The sequence below is a fragment of the Lissotriton helveticus genome, chromosome 4_1, assembly GCF_964261635.1.
Source record: "Lissotriton helveticus chromosome 4_1, aLisHel1.1, whole genome shotgun sequence".
Lineage (NCBI taxonomy): Eukaryota > Metazoa > Chordata > Amphibia > Caudata > Salamandridae > Lissotriton > Lissotriton helveticus.
In genome coordinates, this window is record NC_136063.1 from 2110145511 (window position 1) to 2110172348 (window position 26838).

General features: G+C 45.4%; 1 protein-coding gene across 1 annotated transcript in view; it reads left to right on the top strand.

The window, feature by feature from the left end:
- Positions 1-22819: 22819 nt before the first annotated feature.
- The window catches only part of LOC144829549 (NTF2-related export protein 1-like), a 42431-nt gene continuing 38412 nt past the window's right edge, over positions 22820-26838 (top strand). Inside the window, exon 1 of the mRNA XM_078688789.1 lies at positions 22820-22919. Coding sequence (XP_078544915.1) covers positions 22908-22919 — 12 coding nt within the window. The 5' untranslated portion in view covers positions 22820-22907. The remainder of the gene's footprint in view (positions 22920-26838) is intronic.

The window sequence follows — 26838 nt, forward strand, 5'->3', positions numbered from 1 at the left end:
CCAGTCGTCTAATGAAATCATGCGCCTGGGAAAAAACAAAAATACCATCACGTACTTGTTTATGATCAGTTGCAATATCAGCAGGTTCTAAAACTGCGGAATATTTTCGAAACATTTCTACAACTTCATCGGTAAATGACGCAGTGAAATATAACTGCTCCCTTTCTGACCAATCTTGTATAACTATATCAAAAACAATGGTTCCACTGGTGTAATCGAAATGATATGAATTAATTCTATAGCTCAATGGCAATGAAGATTAATACTGAGGATTGACAAGGATGGCAAAAAGAAATGTACGTACAATTGTGTATATTTCTCTCGTTTTTTTACTTCATAGTATGAATTTTGTTGAAATATGTCATACAGTACATTACATACATAAACAAAAACATAGACAGTACACAGAAGTGCAGTGTGTCCCAAGTGTATCAATAAAACCAAACTAACAATATACAAAACATAAATTCTCTTAAGGCACAGTGGTTTCTAAATGGATATATAAAAAAGGAAAAAGACCAAAGAAAGATAATATGATTGTTAAAAGTGCTTCTACACAATCGTAGACACTTTATTTAAGGTTCTATTCCTTGTGGCGTCGACGGCGTTTCGACCCTTAAAGATGTGGGTCTCATCAGGACAGGACAATGACAATGAAGGACATCTGAATTTTATCATGTGTGCATGTGTAATATAGTCTCAAGGTGACTGCTGTTGCACCTGCGGTTAAATTGTAATTGGCGCGGATAGTCCAATATGTAACTTTAGGAGAGTAGGGTCTGCTATCCTATGGTCACCCCAAATTTTTGCTTTTTGCTTCACTGGTTTTCGTCTACTGAGGCTGTGGGCCTGCTGATCAGACCCCCAGCCTGCTGTTCTCTCACTAAATTAATGATACATGTGCTATAGGCACATACCACAATTGGAAATGGACTCCTTGTCAGCCCCTGTATAATGCACTATAGGTGCCCAGGGCATAGGGGCCACCAAGGCCTACCAGGGGCTGCAGCATATATTTTGCCACCCCTGGCTGGTTCTTAAATTGACACAACTGGCTGATCACTCAGCTGGGGTAAGGTGGTGTAATCACCCCTTACTTAGATATAGTATACCTATATCTAAACCTATATCTGGACACATATTAACCTATGAGCCACTCCTATGGAAGGCCTCATCAATCCTGGAGGCAGAGTGCGTGGTTTAATGTGAGATGGAGCTCTAGCATGAGCTGAGCCTGTCTGCAGCTGTCGGGAACAACTCCCTAAGCTGTTTCAGGATAATGCCATACCATATACTCTTAAGTGCATTATAATCCTCGCGGTTATATAGCAACTTTGGTTTGGCTTTATCAAAACATGTCGTGTAAGGTGTCATACGATTTGGAATACTATCCCCTCGCCAGTTCTGGCGACGGGGATAGCATTCCACCCCTCTAGAGGGGTAAGACATGTTACTTTACTTAAATGCGGTTAATTTCTAAAAGGACCTTGGATCCACAAAATGGATGCCTCTGCCACAGACACGAGTCTGACCCCCTGAAGCTGACCGAAACTCAGCCAAATGGGGCCTGGACAAAGGGTTTCCTGTCGCAGGGAGGTGTTACACCCCCCCAGACAGGAGATAGTGGATTGTAGCAGGGAGGTTTGAAAGAAACCAGACACTGCCTGGGGAGCACAAGGCTGCCCCTTGCATAATCCGGCCAAACCGGTTCTGGGGCACTCCAGCCCTCGTGCCAGGGCGGCCTGGATCAAAGGAAGGGGGTGTATCCACCCACTTCCTGGGTCCCACCCATAGGGGGGGGACCTAGCAGGTAATCCAGCCCCCCAGATTCGAATAAGAGTGGGAGCAGTGCCAATGCACTTCAGATTATCCTGATGAAACATAAGAAATGAAACTCTGGACCCTTCGACATCCTACTCGACGTAGAAGCCCAAAGAATCTCCCTTGTGGTCAAGGAGTGACCACCCTGTGCAAACAGGCACCATCCAGCCATCGACGTCTGCTTTGTCGCAGTTCCCGCCGGAACTCGAACGACAGAGATCGACGAGATCAAGCTTGCCTGCCTTCTAACAGCCCGATCCACAGTCCCTGCAGAGCTGAGACCCGTGGAGGCGACCGGAAGCATGGGGCACGCCATCTTGGAAAGACCACGAGACGCTGACCGTGCAGCCCACGAGTGACCCTCAAAGCTGTACACCGGGGTTTGAGAAGCCCCAACCCTGAGCCACTCTTGCACCGAAGTTCAGCCCTCCACACTCGACGAGTGCTGCGTGGGGCCCTTCTGCTTCTTTTGGTTCAACGCGTTGGCCCGGTCACTTGCCAGCCGGCTTGTGGCCCCTGTGCCGACGAAACTTGAAATTCGACCTGCGATTCTGGTGGCCCCAGATTTGCACCAGCTCCCCTGAAAAGGAGCCCCCACTCTGACCCTCCTGGTTCGAGTGAGAAGCAATCTCCCGGTTCCGCGTGGATTGCTTTTGCCAAGTGTTGTTTGCTCCAATCTTGAAGCCGACAGCGCCGACGGCGAGAGCCTGCGTGGGACAGATCGTGACCCGCTCCTGGACGTCGTAGAAGCCCCAGAGCCCACGTGACAGCGGAGAGAAGCTCCTCGACGACCACCTGATTGCGCCCGACATTGCCTGGTTCCGTCCTGGTTCCACCCTGGTCACTGCTGAGTGACCCAGACTCTGTCCCCTCTGCTTTAAGGTACTTTTCGACTTGAGTCCAACCTTGGACTCCACCGGACACTTCTCTTTCACCCCGCCTGCAGCCCTTTCAGCTCCAAGCACCAAGAGCCTGCGTGACGAAACCCGACTCAACTTCGACCCTGTGCACCCGCTTCCTGTGGGTGAGGTAACATTGCAACGCCGGTGTTCCCACACTGGTACACACCTCTAGGGTCTGTGTCTTAAGTTTTGTTTCTCTAGGTTCAGCGGAAGTGTCCTTTAACTCTAACTTTGTAACTTTTACGCACCATTGGTTAACATTGGTGCATGCGTGCACTTTCTGCACTGCACCCGAATCCTGCGGGCTTTTCCCGTCTTCAGCATTGCTTGTCCCGACTGCTCCCAGCGATTCCCTAGGCCCTAGGCCTAACCACTGTTCGATTGGTATCTCTTATACCATTTGTTTAGTATATGGTCTGAGTGGCCCCTCGCCCTCATCCATATTTGTGCAACTTTGTATGTCATACTGTGCTTTTGATTTAACGCTTGTGCCCCTTTATTCATAAAGAATACTGGGGATTGTTTTTAGTAATAAATACATATATTTTTATAATATATACTTGTGTGGTGTCCTTTCGTTTGATATTACAGGATTGTATGTGGTAAAACAGCTCGCTTAACACGACCTCTTAAGTTAAGCCTTTAGGCTGCTTAGTCCATGCTACCCCTAGGATAGCTTGTCTAATAAGGTTGACTTACAACCAGACACCATAAGGGATTGTTTGGTCTGATAACAGGTGGTTCCAGAATTGGAAACATCACCTATCAGGCCAACTTCTCACATTGGTGAGCAGCGGTGCGGATTTGAGCTTGCTGTTGTTTTCCCATTGCAATCTTTTATCAAATTGAAAGATCACATCAAGTACCTCTAGGTACATATAAATCAAAAGCTTAGCATATTTAAGTTCTACTGAACTTAGTAGTTGTAGATTAAAGGGATTAGCACACCCTGACTACAACTCACTAGCAAGGTACATTAGGGAAACACTTAGTGTAGGTAGGTGCATCACTTACACCACACTAGAGTCATGTCTGACACAGGAAAAGCCTCAGGGTCTGCTCCTGTGACAGTTGACCTTACCCAGGCAACTTCCAGCTATGACAAACTAACCCACAAAGACTTGGTTGCCTTGTGCATCTCAAGAGGGTTAAAAATGGGCAGAAGTCCCACCAGTCCTTCCCTGATAGCCATTCTAGAGCAGGATGACTTAGAAAAGGTGAATGCAGTTCCCTTAGAGTCAGGAGATGGAGTGAACCCCCCTGTAACTGATACCCCTCCAGAGGAAGAAGAAGAGGAGGAAGAGGAGGAGGAGGAGGACTCAGATGTAGAGGACCCAGAGAAACAGGATCAGAGGGGTAGCCAGGTCCTAGTTGCCAGGCTTAACCAGGCCAACTTAGACCTACTGGGAAATGGAGAGGGCCAGCACCTCCCCAGATCCCACCATGTCATTCTCCCAGGCAACAGAAGAGTGAGATCTCCCTCAGGGGACTCTCATATTTCTAGTGCCTCAAGAGAATCTCAGAGAGGTATGACTGCCTCTCAGAAGATAGAGCATAGGGCCAGGATGAGGGCTGTCATCTCCAAATAGAGAGGGAGGAGGTAGCCTTGGCTCAAGCTAGACTTGCCTTGGCAAGAGAGCAGAAATTGTGTGGCTTAGATGCCACTGGTGGCAGCAATATTCCTAGAGAAAAAGACAGGAGCTATGATAATAGAAACCTGACAAAAATTGTGGCCCCCTACAAGGAAGGGGATGACATCCACAAATGGATGACTGCTCTTGAGAGAGCCTGCATGGTACAGCAGGTTCCTCAGGATCAGTGGGCTGCAATTTTATGGTACTCCTTTTCAGAGAAAGGGAGGGACAGGCTCCTCACAGTTAGACCTGAGGATGCCAAAAACTACTCTGTCTTGAAGAGTGCTCTTATTGAAGGGTTTGGCCTAACCGTTGAGCAATACAGGTTGTTGGTCAGAGACACCCAAAAAGCACAGACTCAAGACTGGACTGATTTTGTAGATTGTGCCGAGAAACCTGATCCAGGTCTCCCTTGGCCCCGCCCCCTAGCATCCTGTTGAGGGTATAGCACCGGACAATTACACGCCGATTGACCGTACTGCTTACAATATCCACATTGATTTGAAGATACATCCGTTCGACCATAAGGAGCATTAGAAGGCGTTCGGCCACCTCTATCATAATTTCTATCAGAGCCCCTATCGTAACCTCTAGAAGGCGGACCATACACCTGGGCCAACATAACCTTCGTTTTTAACTCTTTCGACTTCTTGTCCTCAGTCCCCTTCGCCTCTGCCTCCTGGCACTCATAATACTGAGCCATCGTCAACACAGTGGCCGGAGAGGACGTAGTCCAAGAACTTTCGCTAGCTTTTAAGCGACTTGCTATTCCAGGTAACAAATTCGAAACATATTTATTGACAAAACAAATGTCTGCCGGTATCATCGGTAAGGGACTGACCGCTAAAATCATGAAAGGCTTTCTCGAAACGAGTAAAGAAATCAGAAACCGATTCATCTGTCTTTTGTTTACAGGACTCTAAAACAGTCCAATCAATCTTTTTAGGGGGAATAATCGTTTTAAGTTTAGTCAAAATAGCTGCAGGGAGATCTAATATTAGTTGATGCGGTTTTTGAGCGGGCTCTCTATCCGCATCCATGCGCTCTATCTCCTTCCACTCGGCACCAAGAACAGCGCGATCATCAATTTTACGAACAGTCCTCCACATATCTGGGGGTAGAATAAGACCGAAAAACAAATCTATATCACATAAAGTCATGACACAAGAATTTAAAGCACCCTCAACTTCTTCGTAAAAGGCGGCTGGGTTTTTACGCGGGTCAGGCAACACATTTTTAAGCGCCATTACATCTGCTCTATTCCAGGGAGTGTACACCCAATTATAAATAAAATAGCCCTTCGCATCGACAGAATTTTTATCATCATTCTCACCCGTTCCTTTAGGAGGAACATATAAAGGCGCGGCTTCCCGCATAGGTTTCATGACAACTGGTATTATCTTATCTGTCACGAAGATAGGACGTTGCGTCTCTCCGGGCGGATTAGTCTGTGGAACGGCATCCGCAGCCTTTTTCTGCTCCTTCAGATGTTTTGCCTCATCTCGTATTTTAACCAGTCGTCTAATGAAATCATGCGCCTGGGAAAAAACAAAAATACCATCACGTACTTGTTTATGATCAGTTGCAATATCAGCAGGTTCTAAAACTGCGGAATATTTTCGAAACATTTCTACAACTTCATCGGTAAATGACGCAGTGAAATATAACTGCTCCCTTTCTGACCAATCTTGTATAACTATATCAAAAACAATGGTTCCACTGGTGTAATCGAAATGATATGAATTAATTCTATAGCTCAATGGCAATGAAGATTAATACTGAGGATTGACAAGGATGGCAAAAAGAAATGTACGTACAATTGTGTATATTTCTCTCGTTTTTTTACTTCATAGTATGAATTTTGTTGAAATATGTCATACAGTACATTACATACATGAACAAAAACATAGACAGTACACAGAAGTGCAGTGTGTCCCAAGTGTATCAATAAAACCAAACTAACAATATACAAAACATAAATTCTCTTAAGGCACAGTGGTTTCTAAATGGATATATAAAAAAGGAAAAAGACCAAAGAAAGATAATATGATTGTTAAAAGTGCTTCTACACAATCGTAGACACTTTATTTAAGGTTCTATTCCTTGTGGCGTCGACGGCGTTTCGACCCTTAAAGATGTGGGTCTCATCAGGACAGGACAATGACAATGAAGGACATCTGAATTTTATCATGTGTGCATGTGTAATATAGTCTCAAGGTGACTGCTGTTGCACCTGCGGTTAAATTGTAATTGGCGCGGATAGTCCAATATGTAACTGTAGGAGAGTAGGGTCTGCTATCCTATGGTCACCCCAAATTTTTGCTTTTTGCTTCACTGGTTTTCGTCTACTGAGGCTGTGGGCCTGCTGATCAGACCCCCAGCCTGCTGTTCTCTCACTAAATTAATGATACATGTGCTATAGGCACATACCACAATTGGAAATGGACTCCTTGTCAGCCCCTGTATAATGCACTATAGGTGCCCAGGGCATAGGGGCCACCAAGGCCTACCAGGGGCTGCAGCATATATTTTGCCACCCCTGGCTGGTTCTTAAATTGACACAACTGGCTGATCACTCAGCTGGGGTAAGGTGGTGTAATCACCCCTTACTTAGATATAGTATACCTATATCTAAACCTATATCTGGACACATATTAACCTATGAGCCACTCCTATGGAAGGCCTCATCAATCCTGGAGGCAGAGTGCGTGGTTTAATGTGAGATGGAGCTCTGCAATGAGCTGAGCCTGTCTGCAGCTGTCGGGAACAACTCCCTAAGCTGTTTCAGGATAATGCCATACCATATACTCTTAAGTGCATTATAATCCTCGCGGTTATATAGCAACTTTGGTTTGGCTTTATCAAAACATGTCGTGTAAGGTGTCATACGATTTGGAATACTATCCCCTCGCCAGTTCTGGCGACGGGGATAGCATTCCACCCCTCTAGAGGGGTAAGACATGTTACTTTACTTAAATGCGGTTAATTTCTAAAAGGACCTTGGATCCACAAAATGGATGCCTCTGCCACAGACACGAGTCTGACCCCCTGAAGCTGACCGAAACTCAGCCAAATGGGGCCTGGACAAAGGGTTTCCTGTCGCATGGAGGTGTTACACCCCCCCAGACAGGAGATAGTGGATTGTAGCAGGGAGGTTTGAAAGAAACCAGACACTGCCTGGGGAGCACAAGGCTGCCCTTTGCATAATCCGGCCAAACCGGTTCTGGGGCACTCCAGCCCTCGTGCCAGGGCGGCCTGGATCAAAGGAAGGGGGTGTATCCACCCACTTCCTGGGTCCCACCCATAGGGGGGGACCTAGCAGGTAATCCAGCCCCCCAGATTCGAATAAGAGTGGGAGCAGTGCCAATGCACTTCAGATTATCCTGATGAAACATAAGAAACGAAACTCTGGACCCTTCGACATCCTACTCGACGTAGAAGCCCAAAGAATCTCCCTTGTGGTCAAGGAGTGACCACCCTGTGCAAACAGGCACCATCCAGCCATCGACGTCTGCTTTGTCGCAGTTCCCGCCGGAAATCGAACGACAGAGATGGAGGAGATCAAGCCTGCCTGCCTTCTAACAGCCCGATCCACAGTCCCTGCAGAGCTGAGACCCGTGGAGGCGACCGGAAGCGTGGGGCACGCCATCTTGGAAAGACCACGAGACGCTGACCGTGCAGCCCACGAGTGACCCTCGAAGCTGTACACCGGGGTATGAGAAGCCCCAACCCTGAGCCACTCTTGCACCGAAGTTCAGCCCTCCACACTCGACGAGTGCTGCGTGGGGCCCTTCTGCTTCTTTTGGTTCAACGCGTTGGCCCGGTCACTTGCCAGCCGGCTTGTGGCCCCTGTGCCGACGAAACTTGAAATTCGACCTGCGATTCTGGTGGCCCCAGATTTGCACCAGCTCCCCTGAAAAGGAGCCCCCACTCTGACCCTCCTGGTTCGAGTGAGAAGCAATCTCCCGGTTCCGCGTGGATTGCTTTTGCCAAGTGTTGTTTGCTCCAATCTTGAAGCCGACAGCGCCGACGGCGAGAGCCTGCGTGGGACAGATCGTGACCCGCTCCTGGACGTCGTAGATGCCCCAGAGCCCACGTGACAGCGGAGAGAAGCTCCTCGACGACCACCTGATTGCGCCTGACATTGCCTGGTTCCGTCCTGGTTCCACCCTGGTCACTGCTGAGTGACCCAGACTCTGTCCCCTCTGCTTTCAGGTACTTTTCGACTTGAGTCCACCCTTGGACTCCACCGGACACTTCTCTTTCACCCCGCCTGCAGCCCTTTCAGCTCAAAGCACCAAGAGCCTGCGTGACGAAACCCGACTCAACTTCGACCCTGTGCACCCGCTTCCTGTGGGTGAGGTAACATTGCAACGCCGGTGTTCCCACACTGGTACACACCTCTAGGGTCTGTGTCTTAAGTTTTGTTTCTCTAGGTTCAGCGGAAGTGTCCTTTAACTCTAACTTTGTAACTTTTACGCACCATTGGTTAACATTGGTGCATGCGTGCACTTTCTGCACTGCACCCGAATCCTGCGGGCTTTTCCCGACTTCAGCATTGCTTGTCCCGACTGCTCCCAGCGATTCCCTAGGCCCTAGGCCTAACCACTGTTCGATTGGTATCTCTTATACCACTTGTTTAGTAATTAGTCTGAGTGGCCCCTCGCCCTCATCCATATTTGTGCTACTTTGTATGTTATACTGTGCTTTTGATTTAACGCTTGTGCCCCTTTATTCATAAAGAATACTGGGGATTGTTTTTAATAATAAATACATATATTTTTATAATATATACTTGTGTGGTGTCCTTTCATTTGATATTACAGGATTGTATGTGGTAAAACAGCTCGCTTAACACGACCTCTTAAGTTAAGCCTTTAGGCTGCTTAGTCCATGCTACCCCTAGGATAGCTTGTCTAATAAGGTTGACTTACAACCAGACACCATAAGGGATTGTTTGGTCTGATAACAGGTGGTTCCAGAATTGGAAACATCACCTATCAGGCCAACTTCTCACAGTAACCGGTTCAAGAATCCATTGATTGCCGTATTATTCAAAATGAGGAAAATGCCTCGCTGCTTTGGAGCCCGATCGCGTCTCACAGCTCTCTCCTTCCGTCACGGAAGGAGAGAGCTGTGAGACGCCATATATTACTAGTGCCCTCGATCACACATTGCTTATTGAAATTCTTTGACCACTACAAGTGTGCCCGGCTGGGTCACTTGTTAGTGAGTAAATCCTTTCCATTTTTTCACCGTGCATGGGTGCACACATGATAAAATTCAGATGTCCTTCATTGTCCTGTCCTGATGAGACCCACATCTTTAAGGGTTGAAACGCCGTCGACGCCACAAGGAATAGAACCTTAAATAAAGTGTCTACGATTGTGTAGAAGCACTTTTAACAATCATATTATCTTTCTTTGGTCTTTTTCCTTTTTCATATATCCATTTAGAAACCACTGTGCCTTAAGAGAATTTATGTTTTGTATATTGTTAGTTTGGTTTTATTGATACACTTGGGACACACTGCACTTCTATGTACTGTCTATGTTTTTGTTTATGTATGTAATGTACTGTATGACATATTTCAACAAAATTCATACTATGAAGTAAAAAAACAAGAGAAATATACACAATTGTACGTACATTTCTTTTTGCCATCCTTGTCAATCCTCAGTATTAATCTTCATTGCCATTGAGCTATAGAATTAATTCATATCATTTTGATTACACCACTGGAACCATTGTTTTTGATATAATTGTTGGCCCTGGTTCCTTTGTGAGTAGGGTTTCCCTTGTTTTTCGTTGAAGACAATCTTGTATAACAGCTAAAAGATCGGAAGCGGAATTTGTGCCACGTAATGCTTTACGAGCAGCTTGTCTGATTTCAGCTGCGCGTTCCGTAGTCAACATGGATCGAGTGTCCCGCGCTTTCTGTTGTCCCGAGTCGGAATCCTCGCCATCCCCGGACGGAGCAGACGGAGCGATATACGGAGGTGGAGGTCAATCTAATAACAAAAAATCATCTTGTGGTTTATTAAGGACAGGATAGAGAGGCTGACGGACAGGATATTGGCCAGATATCTGTAACCTACGTTCTTTCTCCTCTCGCTCCTGTATTTCTTTCGTTTCTTTCTTCCTCAACTCCAGCGCTTTCTCATACACAGTCTTTCGCTGTTCTTTTTCAATCAACGCTTGCTCACGTTTCTCCCGCTGTCGTACTTCTTTCTCCCACATTCGCAGACTCTCAAACATATCACGCCTAGACTTTCGCTCAAACAAACATCGCTCCACATAATAAACCTTTCGCGCATCAAACGACCCATGCACTGGCCATCGTAACTCAGGATCCTTCTTGGTATATTTATGCCACAACGTGCTGTACATTATGGCAGAAAGACCAAACTTCACATACATGTCTCGATTAGGAGTCCCCTCGGGGGGAGCCGGCTGTGATTCCTCAAGTCGTAAACTGGTACCACCAAACAAGCAGCACATCTTTCGAAATGCGCGGCAAACAGGCGTGCTCAAAAATAGTGCAAGATATACACTACTATAGGGAAACAGCGCTTACGGTACTTTCTTAGTACGTTGCGCTATACATATCAAAAGCTGAGAAAAACTCCATGCATCGCCTGCCTATATGAGTTGCAACACATATATAGGCAAAATTCAAACAATCATCTCAAACAAAATCCAAAGTAGACAAGTCTATCCCAAATACAAATCTGCTCGGGTAAGCATTCCTAAGACTACCTTACCAATACAAGAGCTTCCAAATGCCAAAACCTACAACAGGCGCCGCAAAACGGCTCTTACCAATCATAGGTTCTCCAGGTTCAAACTGCCAAGTTCTAAAATCGACCAAACGGTCACTGCACGGCAGACCAGCAGAAGAGATCTCAGTCGAGGACCGGCGCCACCTGGATGGTCGGATCGGAAAGTAGGGAAGGACACCTTGGATGCCAATACACGGGTCTTCTCTGGCAGCGATCGCGTCCTCAGCGAGGTTCCGAACCTTCGTCCTCCGAGTCGCCGATGAGCCCCACGTGCCGGGCGCCAATTTGTCGTGCAGGCCTCAGCCAGACCCGCTAGTGCAAGGGGTTCGCCCTTCTGCGCACGAAGTCCTCAGACCCAAAGGAAAAAGTTGGCATGGAAACTGGAATTGCAAAACATAGAATTTATTACACCTCATGAGGTGGTGCTAAAGTTCAGACAGTACCCTTCAGTACTATGAGAAGTAGCACACAGGGCTACTGGACACATGGTTTATTTATACCCACACAGGGGCTCAAGAGAAGGCGGTACAAAGCATAAGAGCACATTTTATGTCCATACAAGGTAATATCGAGAAGCACAATCGATCAGTGGGAGGAGTCAACAGTCTTGGGGTCTCGGCTAACACATTCCAATCTAGGGTTAATCACCAACAGATGCAGACCCTAACGGTCAGCGGCGAAACACAGAGATGCTATTATTAGACTGTTGCCGGGCAGATTCAAAGGCCATGAGCAGAAAGGTAGGACAACGCACATGGTCGACACGAGGCAGCGTGTGGTAGACAAAATGGCTGCCGTGAATTCAAAATGGATGCCGCTAAATGTCAACATAATGGCTAAAACTCAGATGTCTTTCGCTAACGCTCAACTCAATCGCCGTCATAATACAACATATCTATCTATTGCACTCACTCTATCCATCTATCGCATCACCACAGCATCACTCAGCACCACCACAGCATCACTCAGGGGCACCACAACATCACTATGCGCTACCACAGCATCACTCGTCGCCACCACAACATCACTCAGCGCCACCACAGCATCAATCTGTGCAACCATTCAACAACAACTGGTTCAAATATGTGCTCTCAATGTTTCAAGCTTTATTACAAATGTCACAAAAAGATGTTAATATTTCACTTCTGTTCTTGGATTTTCGTCACAATAAAATACACTGAACATAATCTTCACAAAAGTTTTTTACAAAAGTTTAAGCTATTGCCATTATAAATTACAAAACTTTTATTTAAGCATTAATTATTTAAAAAAATTAAAAGCCATTGTTATTTGTAATATCAATACATCCAAGTCACGTAAATACAACACATATTGCATTACAAATGTTATAGGTGTCACATTTGCAAAAGTTATAACTATTGGCATTGTAAATGACAAAGCTATTAATTTCACTATTTTCAAAACCAACACATAAATAAAATATTTGTCATTTACAATACCAATAGCTCAAACATTCCTAATGCGAGACATATTGCATTGCAAATGCTTGTTCTTAATTCTGCAAAAACAACAATTGATGGACAGAATGCATAACAATGTCATACATTCACCCCAGTACAGAGATCTGGGGCTAAATCCATCGTTTTTTGCACTCCAGACCACCCCAGGTCAGACATGGCCATATGCAAATCAGCCTTGACCCTGTGCCTCATGGGAACAGTTCAGCCCGAACTGCCAAGCCATGTCTTTCCTGGACCGGAATCAAGCATCCAAGGACCGGTTTCTGGCTATCAGCCGTCATCAGCCTGGATAGCTTGACTCCAGTGGTGTGGAGAGCATGGGACTCACGTCTGAGCATACCCATCCCACTCGGGGTGACAAATGCAAAAACAACAATTGATGGACAGAATGCAGAACAATGTCATACATTCACCCCAGTACAGAGATCTGGGCCTAAATCCATCGTTTTTTTGCACTCCACACCACCCCAGGTCAGACATGGCCATATGCAAATCAGCCTTGACCCAGTGCCTCATGGGAACAGTCCAGCCCGAATTACCAAGCCATGTCTTTCCTGGACCGGAATCAAGCATCCAAGGACCGGTTTCTGGCTATCAGCCGTCATCAGCCTGGATAGCTTGACTCCAGTGGTGTGGAGAGCATGGGACTCACGTCTGAGCATACCCATCCCACTCGGGGTGACAAATGCAAAAACAACAATTGATGGACAGAATGCGGAACAATGTCATACATTCACCCCAGTACAGAGATCTGGGCCTAAATCCATCGTTTATTTGCACTCCACACCACCCCAGGTCAGACATCAAGCTGTATTACAAATGTCACAAAAAGATGTTAATATTTCACTTCTGTTCTTGGATTTTCGTCACAATAAAATACACTGAACATAATCTTCACAAAAGTTTTTTTACAAAAGTTTAAGCTATTGCCATTATAAATTACAATAACTTTTATTTAAGTATTAATTATTAAAAAAAAAAATTAAAAGCCATTGTTATTTGCAATATCAATACATCTAAGTCACATAAATACAACACATATTGCATTACAAATGCTATAGGTGTCACATTTGCAAAAGTTATAACTATTGGCATTGTAAATGACAAAGTTATTAATTTCACTATTTTCAAAACCAACACATAAATAAAATATTTGTCATTTACAATACCAATAGCTCAAACATTCCTAATGCGAGACATATTGCATTGCAAATGCTTGTTCTTAATTCTGAGCTTTAACCGAGACAAGAAAAAAAAAATCTACATTTTACCCATGTAAGTGGGCATGCCGAGACATTATTGTGTTTCAGTGGGCGGGAGATGGTATCCTTTTTTAGGTCTCGCGTCAGCGAAAGACCTATTTCTGCCTAGTTAGCGCTGAAGGGACCACAGACCGGGGCACGAGCGTCGATTGCACCTCGTGGACGCGCATGCCAGCCCCCCCCAGCCGTGCACATCTTTTGCTCTACATTCCACAATCACAGCGTCAGCCTCTCTCATTCACGCGCGCACACACAGCTACACTCACGGAAGCACGCACGCACGCACACGCACGCACACATGCACACACACACACACAGACACAGACACACACCCCCACGACTAAGCCCCACTTACCTTACCGCATCAGCAGCCTCGGCGCCTATCCTGACTTCTGCTGCCACCGCTCCTCTGGGCCGGCCATCCACTCCGTGGGCGCATAAGACGGAAGTCCCGCCCCACGACAGCCGTGAGCGTGCACATCCCGACACCGGAAGTTCGGGAGAGTGCACGCTCACGGCTTGTTCCTCCTGTTGAATTTATAATCACAGTCTGTCCTCTTCACCCAATCAATACATCCTCATCAGCCGACGCCCACTGACATCAGACAGAACTCCACACTGTCAGAGAGTGGGCTTTGAGAACGGTAGTGACGTCACGGCATTCACTGACGGACCTTTTCACTGGGACTAGCACACGGGCACGCGCACACACTCACCTCCTGGGGGCGCGCTGCTCTCCTCTACTGAGGTCGGCAAATCACTCAAGGCCGGGACTAAGGTAGACCTGAACAGCGGGAACAGAAAGCCCTGCAGCTGTCTCCTGCCTCGGGAAGTAAAGGCATAAAGAGGACAGCGGGGAGCGCCTCTTGGCGCCCAGCCCACTCACACAGGGAAGGTGAAATTCACAGGGATGCGAGAGGGCGCTTTATTTGCAGACTTTGCCCAGACCAGCCTGTTCTCTGCGAGAAATGGAAAAAAATCTCACTGCGAAGTGCCTCTTAAGGCTGGCTGCATTCCTTCAGCGCCAGGGCAAGGTCCGTCCTCGAGTAGGCCCCAGGCGCATCTCACCCCGCCACGGGCCCAGAGCAGCTCGAAAACCGACTGCGTTTTACTGAAAGTGCGTGACCTGAAGATTCCCATGTTCTCCTAAAATAGACGCCATTACGCTACCGAAGAGACGGCTGCCAGGACTACACTATACTTTAATGGTGCCACTGAGACTCTCCACTAGAGCCGCTGCAGTAAGGGAAGTATAACTCTCATCCACCTTACAATAACACCAGAACCTTCGTAGCTTTTTTTACGGACCTTGTATCTTTCCTCAACGCACTAAAGTGCCTAGAGCACCTAGGTAGAACGTGCGCTCCATGCACATATTTTATATATCCTCTATTTCCCCGTGTAGCTGTGATTGTCTGCGGGGAACTTTCAGCTAATTCACGTTTTATTCTCCAACATTACTTTGTGACTGGGGCTAAAAAGGATGTGCCATCTTAATCGCGTTGTTTCTTTTTAACCATTAAATCTGCATGTAACTTTGTAGGTTATTTTGCTTGCTGCAAATCAGTGTGTGTTTTATATTTTTTTTGTTTTGTGCATAGGTTTAAATAGTCTTTGGGATCAACTTCTAATTTTTCCTGGTTTAATGTGTATAAAAGCTCTGGTAACAGCCCATAAACATCCTGTTGTTACTGGGGGCTTATTCTCGCATTTCAGCTAGTTTTCACGGAACCTTTGAGGAATGCGCTTCCTCGAGATAAGCCCAACTCAGGAGGCGCTTTTGTTAAAAATTGTCTGCATATAGCTGCTAAAATTTGAGATTGCTATATGTGTCTTTTTCTTTATTTTATTGTAATTATAACTTATATTTAACAACTGTAAGCAACACTTTCTCGCCAGCAAAAGCAATCAGTTTTGATGTTCAGTGCAATGCGTAAAGACTGTAAAAGGTTTTCCCCCTACCAACTGTGTGAATATCGGGTTATCATTTATATATATTTCCAGATGTTGCCTAGTTTTGGTCCGCTTGGTATTATTATTTTGGATTACATTTTATTTTTATGCTATGCTCTTTTTGTATTTTGCTAAGCGGGTGATGTTCATGAAATGCAAAAAGTTACATCACCTGCAGATCACTTGCATTCTAGGCCAAAAACACACTTTTTTTTAATTAGAGCTGTTTAGTGTGTGCTGGTCGTCTTTTAAGAGATTACATTTAAACTTGCTGCTTGGTATTAAAGCTGCACCCAGGTGCTCTTGATATTGTATGCTTTATATGCACACAAAAACAAATCACCTCAAAGGAGCTCCGTGGCTTTGTGTCCGTCTTTCTGGAGCCGCAGCTAAGTACTTCACAGTCTTTTAAAGGATAAACATTGTGTGAATTTACTCTCACATCAGTGCCGCAAGCCGGCAGAAAACAGTGACTAAATACCCTTTGCTTTGGATCAAGGTTATGCAGAGACTGCTGCACGACAAATAGCTCTGTGCTTCCTTAGCTCGGTTGTGCTTGAGTTGTCCCAAAACATGCAGCTCCCCTTTAAATGCACCCACCCTCTTGTGTGGTAGCGGTGTGAAGAATGCCCTTGGAAGTCACTCACTCCTGGGCTCTTAAATGCACATATTTTTATTGTCTATTATTTTGGGTTTGAACACTTTTATTTGTTGTTTGTTTTTATTTATTAGCATGTGCTGTAAAATGCCCATCTTTCCCCATAAAATAGCTATTGGTGCAGATATCTGAAGCTGCCCCATGTTAGATGCGAACACTTCATCCAGCCGTATTTTATATGCTAGGATACTTTAGAGTTACTGTACATGCTGCTAGAATGCTAGTGCATCTTAGCGTCACATGATTCAATACCGAAGGCGCCAGCATAGCCTTTCATCTTGTCCAGGTCGATAAGTAAAAACCAGCCCACTGGAATCAAAAAGTAATTAAGTGGGCTCCATATATTTTACCGGCGCAGCAAGGTAAGTCTTCCCTTCCCAACCCGGAGCTGTAAATGGTCCTTCATTTACTCCTTTGGTGACCCTGCCGAGGCTGCTCTCTTCCAATGATACCAGCAGAGCCAGCATTCCTCGCTTTTTTTCAGGAAGCCCAATACGACGGACAAACCTGGCAACCGCAATGGCCTATAAATATTAGGCCCAAAGCACTGCCATTACCAGGCCCAAAGCAACACCATTATCAGGCCCAAAGCAACGCCATGTATTTTGCCCAAATGTTAATGTCAGTGCACACAAGCCTTGGTAGAGCAATAGCAGCGAACGCTCTCCTCAGTGTGGCACACTTCTCTGCTGCACACTGTACTGTAGCGCACACTGTAAGCACACATTTTATATTTCATCATTATTATTATGAGGCTGTACCTGTTTTTCCCTGTGTAGCTGTGACTCCCTGCTGCTTAGGGACATTAATGTAGTTCAGGTTTTATCTTCCAACGTAACTGTGATAGGGGCTAGGAAAGCTGTGCCAGCTTGGCTTGGTGTTAAGGCCGCACCAAAGTACTTTGCAGGTATTCTTAAAATCGTGTGCTTCACGGGCACAAAGAAACCAATAACTTCAAAGTAGCTGCGTGGCTTGACGTCAGTCTTCTTGGAGCCACAAGTAAGTACTTCACAGGTGTTTACAAATAGCATGTATATGTGTAAAAAGCTGTATTGTTTCTGTTAATTAGAGGGCTTGCATTTCCAATGTTTTACTTCACAAAACTCTCTCACCCCTGCTAGTCTTACTCCTGCTCCACCGTTTTTAGGTCGAGCAATTTAATGCTCTGAACCTATTACATGTGACCAAACTCTCTTAAACAAGCGGATTTCTCACAATGCATGTTAAGTATTGAAGCGTGACGCTTCACCAGCGCGCGCTTGGCCTCAGTCATTCCCTCCCACTTGCTGGCTCCCCTGCTCCCCCACCCAACTTGAAAGGAAGCCTCGCACTCCAACATTTGTCTCTCACACCACAGGCTGCTGCTCCCCCCCACCCAGCAATGCCAAGAGTTATTCCCACCCACTTGCTGGCTCCCCTGCTCCCCCACACGACTTGAAAGGAATCCTCGCACACCAACATTTGTCTCTCACACCACAGGCTGCTGCTCCCCCGCCCACCCAGCAATGCCGAGAGCTTGTTTCCCTAACATCCTGAAGTTCGTGCCATGGCGCTCTCGCATTCTACCTCTCGGACGCCCTTGCCTTTCACAAGCTGTCTCTTCACTTTTTAATAGTTCAAGCCCTTTCCAGGCATCAAGGCGCTACACCCCACCCCCCCACCAGCACTATAGGCTTCAATTCATACATCCAATTGTGATATTAAATCCATAACTGGTTCCTTCATTTCCTGATTTACTTCCATCACTCTTTCTTCCCATCTCTACTCCTTCACCCTGCTAACTCTTTACACACTCTTCTTTCATTCACATGCTCATTCCTTGCCCCCCATTTCCCTCATCCTTTTCCGTCTTTCCATAGTTGTATCTACCCCAATCTACCCTAATTTCCCCGACTTCCACTGAGCGCCTCTTTCCCATATTCCCTCCTTGTACCAAGGTCTCTTTTCTCTCACCTCCTGCCATTTCTAATATCTTTTCCTCTGGAAACTTCCTTCTACCACCCTCTGTTCTGCGAGCCCTACTTTCTCTCTTCACTCATCTCTTACCTCCCGCCCCTCTCTCGCGTTGGCCTTTCACCCCAGCCCTTCTTGCCCTTTTCCCCACTCTACTCAACCCCCTTCCTTCTCTCTGTCTTGGGTTGTTTCCTTATTTCTAGATTATTCTCTCACTCGTCTTTTCACCTCGTTCTCTTTTCTCACCTCCCTAGCTTGACTCCGTCTTTCGCCGTTTCCTTCCTTCCTCCCACTGTTTCCTTCACTCCCAGTGCATTTCCTCACCTCCTTCCTTCTCTGTTGTTCACCTTTTATCCAAAGTCTTCAAGGTTTTCCTTCCCTTCTATATGTACTCTCTCGCTCTCCTCGCTTCTTTCCCTTTGGTTACTTTTTTCACCTCCCCGCTGCATTTTCCTTTCCCTTCCAACCTTCTACTTTTCCTCCTTTCCCACCAACCCGTTTATCAAGTTCCGTGTTATTATTGAGCACAACAGTCGGGCTCTGTCCGTTATCTTGCCTCTCTCCTCTCAGGTTGTCCCTTTCCTCCTGCACACACTCCCGCCCCCCCTCCCCCTCCCAATAACTCCCTTGCACATAACATATCACCACGGCTCGGCCTAAACTGGTTATTGAATATAAGCACCGCATCACTACACACTGTATGATACCTATTAATGTGATTATTGTGAGTGTCAGCGTTATTCCTGTTGTCACTGTCACCGTGATGCGAGTTACTTTCAAAGTTACAATTGAGTTCTATGTTGAGATGTTTACAGCGCCGTGCCGCCATTAGTGTGCATCGCAGAGCTGTGCTGCGTACTGTTTTATTATGGTCATTATTCGTATTACTAATTCCATTACTGTTCTCCTGTTCATGTGGTATACCATTATAATTAGTATACTGTAGTATAATATACTGAGTATTCTTTCAATATTTCTGTTAAGTTTTTGTTTCTAGCACGAGTCGTAGTATCTTTCTGGGGAAGTATGTGTCCCTAAGTCCGTTGAGCTTGCCCGAATGATACATGTAGGCTAAAAGCAAGGCTACGGAAATTATACCATTGTGCGGTCGCGTGATTTTCGCATAATTATAGATTTTCCGCATTTACAACATCGTCTGCATATTTTAACAACAATATTTTTTGTTTCTAGCTCAAACGGTTCCAACAATACTAAAAATGCAGCTGCGTGGTGGAAGGCCCTTTTCAAAACTTGTTAACCGCGCTAACTCTTACATATTCACTTGTTCAGAGCACTGTGTTTTCCCCGATCACTTTCGTTCACCCGTATTTAACTCATTAACCAGCAGGTTTAATGTGTGGCATCACTTGCACTGATTGCAGCGCTGTTTCTTGTTAGGCTACGTTACATTTTACTAATGCTTGTTTGCACGTCCATAGGTAAATAGGACCATCTGCTCGTGAATGCTGGCATGCTTGCCTAGCTCCCTCACAGCGCTCGTGGCACATGCATTCTTTTGTGTCAAATTTTTTTTCCACGCTCGCGGCTCCCATTTCACGGCCGCGTTTATGCTCTTAACGTTTCCCCACATCTCTCACTTTCTTCTTAGACGCTGCGGCAGCGCGTTGTCTGTTTTCTACTTCTTGTGACCCCGGGGCTGCATTCCGGGTCTTGGAGTACTTCTTGAAGTCACCACACCGCTAACTTCACTCCCAACGGCGTTTACTAAACACCGACATGGTTGGCTTCGGCAATGTGAGCTTCAAGCACTAAGGTATGCCCGACGGCCATATTTCTCTGAACTTTTTAACCGCGCTAACTCTTACATATTCACTTGCTCAGAGCACTGTGTTTTCACCGATCACTTTCGGTCACCAGTATTTAACTCGGTAACCAGCAGGTTTACTGTGCGGCATCACTTGCACCGATTGCCGCGCTGTTTCTTGTTAGGCTAGGCTACATTTTAATAATGCTTGTTTCCACGTCCATAGGTCACTTTTTTTTGTCCGTGTCACACATCTAAAGACACATTTGCTTTTTTCAGCAAGATTCCTTCTCTTTGTTTTGAGCTCACTCACTGATTAGTGTCACAGATCCATTCAAGTTCTTAACCCTTACATTTGTGTGTCCTAAGCACATTTCTTTTTCTCCTGTTTTCCGCACATAAATGCCTCGGAACACGTGAATTCACTCGGGTATTTTTAGATTCAGTATTTTCACCCACACGCTTCGCGCAAAACGGGGCGCCCTACTCAGCACCTTCTGCTAGAGTCTTTTACTGCTGTAGTTTTGTTTCCTTCACCCCAGACGTAGCATTTTGCTAGTTGAATGTTTTTGTCTTGCTCGCAATCTGTCTTCTTGGATTCAGACACGTATTTCAGTTGTTTTACTTCCCAGAAAATCCCCCCTTTTGCTCGTTTCAAAGTGTAATTAGCATCAACACATGTGATGAACTGTCCTATGATTTAATCGGACTGTATTTACAAGGATTGAACATTTACGTTTCATATGAAGTAATAAGGAAAAATAAATCCACAAATAAACTACGGATATCTTTGAAAGATTATGCCTGTCTCATTGCTTTTCTGTAAAAGCGATTCTCATCGCCTCTGGAGTGCTTCAGATTTTAACCCTCCCACACCAACCACCACCACGTCGTCCACCACCACCATGTCCACCACCACCACATCCACCACTACGTCCACCAACACCACGTCACCACCACATCCACCACCACCACATCCACCACCACCATATCCACCACCACATCCACCACTATGTCCACCACTACGTCCACCACCACGTCCACCACCACCACATCCACCACCACCACGTCCACCACCACATCCACCACCATCACATCCACCATCATCATGTCCACCACCACCACCATCACTACGTCCATCACCATGTCCACAACTACCATGTCCACCACCACCATGTCCACCACCATCACACCCACCACCATGTCCACCTCCACCACCATGTCCATCACCACCACCTCCTCCACCACCACGTCCTTCACCATGTCCACAACCCCCACGTCCACCACCACCACACCCACCGCCACATCCGCCCTCACACTATCTATCGCACTCACTATATCTATCACTCAGCACCACCACCACAGCATCACTCAGGGGCACCACAACATCACTATGGGCTACCACATCATCACTGAACGCCTCAGCATCACTCGTCGCCACCACAACATCACTCCGCGCCACCACAGCATCAATCTGTGCAACCATTCAACAACAACTGGTTCAAATATGTTCTCTCAATGTTTCAAGCTTTATTACAAATGTCATAAAAAGATGTTAATATTTCACTTCTGTTCTTGGATTTTCGTCACAATAAAATACACTGAACATAATCTTCACAAAAGTTATTTACAAAAGTTTAAGCTATTGCCATTATAAATTACAATACATTTTATTTAAGTATTAATTATTTAAAAAAATCAGCCATTGTTATTTGTAATATCAATACATCCAAGTCACGTAAATACAAAACATGTGCATTACAAATGCTATAGGTGTCACATTTGCAAAAATGAACAGTATTGGCATTGTAAATGACAAAGCTATTAATTTCGCTATTTACAAAACCAACACATAAAAAAAAAAATTGTAATTTACAATACCAATAGCTCAAATTTTCCTAATGCGAGACCTATTGCAACTGCTTGTTCTCACCAGGTTTCCAGAATTGTGCTTAGACATTCCTTAACTGAATTTGTTATTATTGTTTGTTAGAAACTCTGAGGGCTCGCTCTTACCAATCAAAGCAAACGTCTGTAGAGTTTTCCCTGTGCTTGCATCAGAGACTGAAGATACTGACATTAAGTTAATGGCGCTAATATTGTAATTCCCAGCCTGCCTGCGTCAGATATCAGGCGGATACAAAACCGTACGATTTAATTCGTTCACGTGCAGATAGACGTCATATTAGAGTGCGCAGGCGCACTACTACAGAAACCCAACCCGGATACTATCAACTTAAGGTTCCAACTCGGCTGATGTTCTGTATAACGGCCATCTTGAATTTTTCTATGTTTATTGATATTAACTTAAACTCTTTAAATAATGTACTGAGTTGAGACTAGCTTTCGTTGTAACAGCACATTTTATTAATAACTTTACGTTGCATAGTTTACAATAAATTATCTAATTACTTACTTTTTTTCGTAGAAATTACAGTTGATTGTACTTGTAAATGGTTCGACCTGTATTTGTATTATTACTAATTCGCTAACTTACTTTCAAAGTTATGTCTTTCCCATAAACAAATTGTGTCTCCGTTCGCTCGTACTTCTATTCAATGTAGCCATTTTTTCCTCCTGCGTCTAAGTCTGTCTTTCCTTTTTCTAGTGCGAAATGGTCTTTGGAGCCCGCCGCTTGCTGGACCAGTGACCGTAGCTGCTTTTCCCTGCTTCGTGATTCTGGGTTTACCGGTCTCATGGCCTCCACAGTAAGTGATGGATCGTGTCAGTATACCGTGGATACCCTGCCATCACATTTTAGAACGTACAGAGGCTACCCGGTCTACCCACCCATCTGAACCAGTGCCCCAGCTCGTCTTTTTCAGTTACTCTTCCACTTTTCTTAGACCCTACGGATGTGGCATTTTCTCACAACGCAGATCATGGGTGGGATGCGCGAGGGGTTTTGGGGGTGATGGATGTGGCCCCAGTTTTTTCAATCCTATGATGGTGGCAGAACTAGTGTACTTTGAGGCACTATCGCAGCCTCACTGCAGGCACACTCTCCAGTATGCAATTTGTGTGAATTATGACCTAGTTTTTGTGCATACATTGCTGGAATTAGTTCACAATGCCAGAAGGACATCGCTTTCCCATCCTTTTTTTTTTTTTGTATAACAATTTTTATTGCAGAGGTATTGCGGGTTATACCATTTATACACCAGTTTAGTCTCAGGATCGCATCCACATCTGTGCTTTCCTCAATCATTTACACAGCCTTACAACCCACATCCCGGAGGCTGGGTGGCAGCTAATCACTTATGGCGTACAATCTCCAGCCACAGATGGCACAATGAAACAACCCCCTCCGCTTTTGGGTGTTCTGCCCCCCTTTGCATCCCCTCGTTTCGTGGTGGCGTATGAGCTCCCTACGTAGTGGTGATCAATTTAATTGTTTTCTCCCGCCCCCCTCCCCGTGTCCCTGGTGTCTGAACCAAAGTGTCATGTTCGTGAACTCGGGCGAGTTGGTGTAAGTAGGATCTAGGAAACAAAGCTCCTCGCTTTCCCATCCTGCCTCTTTATTTAACAGCGTAATGTACTCTTAGTTCCAGTCAGACTAGGCATTGTGTTTGAAATTTGTCCTTTGCATCAACGAGAAGCTAATTTAAGCTACTTGGCGTTAGAAAGGTGTAATTGATTGTCATGTATTTATTTAATGCAATTTTATATAGCACGGACTTTACCCAAAGGTGTCTGAGCGCTTTACGATAGAACCAAGTACGTAACATAAGGAGATTTACATACTTACACGGTACAAAAAAACAAAATACTGGAGTAGAATACATGTTTACAATTTTGGGCTCAGGTGAATGCCTTGGGGGCATGAAAAGGGATGTATTCTGGAATTAATTGTTCAGAATGCATGTTTTGTTGTGGAGTATTACATTAACTTGAGGTGATTGAAGAGGTTAGAGGTAATCCCAGAAAGGATAGCCACGGATGACCAAGAAATTGACGGCTAGTCTTCGATGGGCAGGTGATAGTCCGATGAGACTCTGTGCCCGGTACGCACTGTCGAAGATTTACTCCGAGCAACTTTAAAATAAATAAATAAATAAGCTTAGCATCTTTGTATTCCTTTCTATAAACAGACACACCAAAGGTTTTAATCAAAATATGGCAGTTTAACAATGGGTGTATTTCTTTTCTCCCTCACCCACTCCCTCTTTCTCTTAAATGGTTTTTGCTGGCTAGAGCTATTGTCCTTACACACTAGGCGTGCACAGGGACGGGCGATTAGAGCCCTTTTCAACTGTCTGTTCAGCTGGTTTTATGCAGGGGCAAAACGGCTTGAATGTCAGAACTGGTATAAGCCCAAACCATATTGTGCATGTAACTTTCTATACATGTATATCTTGTGCTCTCCCTGTTATCAACATCCTAAACTATGAAGCCACTTTTACCTTTTCTTTGATATTACAGGAGACTGGTCTAGTGGTTTCTTGTTTGAATCTTGCCACAGAACTATTTCTACAACTTTCAACAGTTTAATTCCTCAGAAGTTACAAGAGAAGAATAAAGCATTGGCAAAGCCAAATTACCTTGTCTTTCTTTATAAAGTGTTTGTCAACATATTGTCTTTTCCAATGCTTATTTTAAATTTTGGAACGGTAAAGTAAAACAACCAAAATGGCCACTGGTGCGTCATGATTCATGTTTGGTAACAGGTGCATTATAATGCATGCTTAATGTAAATGTCGGAATTTGTAAAGCGCACAGCTACCTCCACCGGAGGTGTCCCGGCGCTGTCCGTATACCACTTAGGAACCCTTCCTGGCTTCCCTGGGAAATGTCCACTCCTGGGCACCCCCCAGGTGCAGCCAGGCATCCCAGCGCTTTTGGGGCCGTTGATGACACATATTCACACACACTGGCTGTCTTGTATGGCGTTTATACGTTCCAATATTACAGCCGAGAGTGTGTGGTTGCTGGGAAAATAACAGAGGGAGCGGTCTTTCTCGGATGCATGTAACTTTAAATAATGCTCTGTTAGTCTTACATTCTATTTCTAGTCTCCTCATCCACTCTAGAGACCTCTTGGTGTAATAGTCAAATTAGGCCCTAAGTAATGAATGACACTGGTGGGTGGGTAATATATATTTCCCTGAAACCCAACTCACCATGTGTCCTATTTTGCCAGCAACCCACACATTCATTGTGACACACTGGTGACCATTTTAGTTGTTTTATTTTCACCTTCCAAAAATTAAACGAGCATTGAAAATGCAATAGGTTTGGCCCTCGTTTAAGTTAAAGCAATTCTGTTTGTAATTAAGTGGTTTTTAGGTCTCGCGACCTATCGATGCGCGCATGCGCATTGAGCGGAGCGAGAATTCAAGTCGGCAAACTGCTCGTGAAACCACCAGCTTTTTGCCTGGCGTTTTCACGAAGTTCACGTGAACCACGTGATCAACACGAACGCGCATCAGCCTCCCTTCCTCCTAATTGCATCTTGCCGCAGAGCACATCAAAGGGCTTCGCCCAGCGTGCGCTCTGCGGCTTCTCGGCTTCTCCTCCCCTAACTTCCTTGCATTTCTCCTCCCCCTCCCCAGCCAGCTTCCCCCAGGCCGTGTTCCCCCGTCCACTTGAGCAAAAACAACCCCTATGAGTACTGTGTTCATGTCACTGTGTAGGATTTTCCAGTTTACATGTACATTCAGATCTATTATGCATGTTATACTATAAACTGAAATAGCAACAGCCATACAAGATGAACACGAGATAACTGCTGTGGTATTACGTCGACAGAAACAGAAACGCCGTATTTCCATAACAACTCACGCCTGAACTAAGTCCAATTCTTGTGTAAAATGTACTTCACAGTTGTCCCTCCCTGCAAGCAACATATTTTTAGATAATTACACATCGAATGAGAAAGAGAGGATATGGGTGGTGTCTACAGAGGCCCGTAAAAACATCCCTCTAGGGCAGCGACGAAAGCGCATCATGCGGAGGACAGAAGGCCGGAGGTTCACCCCAAACGGTGCACATGATAACACACAATCGAATTGTTATCTGCAACCAACAGAAGCACAGGGCACTTCCTTGGCGGAAGCACTCATGACAATACCATCCGAGAGCGAGCATGTGGCGCTCCATGTACACTGCTTGGTTACGGCATTTTGTCTATTTTTAAGGCGCGCTTCATCCCGCAGCAGTGAGGCACGTTAGTTATTTGTATTACATTTACCGAACCTGACACAGATGAAAAGTAGAATTGTATATATATATATATTTATATTTTTATCTGGGGCGCAATGGTCTCTTCCACTGACATCACGCGCAATCTACAAACGTAAAGCCCAAGATGATTCTGCGCTGTTGCCTGGCAACGGGTCTGCGTCCAGTGCGCGAAGAATCTCGCACTAAGGAACGAGCTCATTTCCGTCACTATGAGAACGTTGCCGAGTATTTCGCACGTGTGACACACGAAAATCACGGCATGATCTGGCAGGGCCAGGCAGTGAATCATCAGCACCACATGGCAGAAATCAGCGCAGCCCGCGGCCCACCCATGCTCAGGAGGAAAGAGGCCTGCCAAGGCGTGGGAGAGCTGGAGGGAGCATTGTCACGGGCAGGGCTCGCCGTGTGGTAATCTTAACCAAATAGTCAGTGATTTGCTACCAT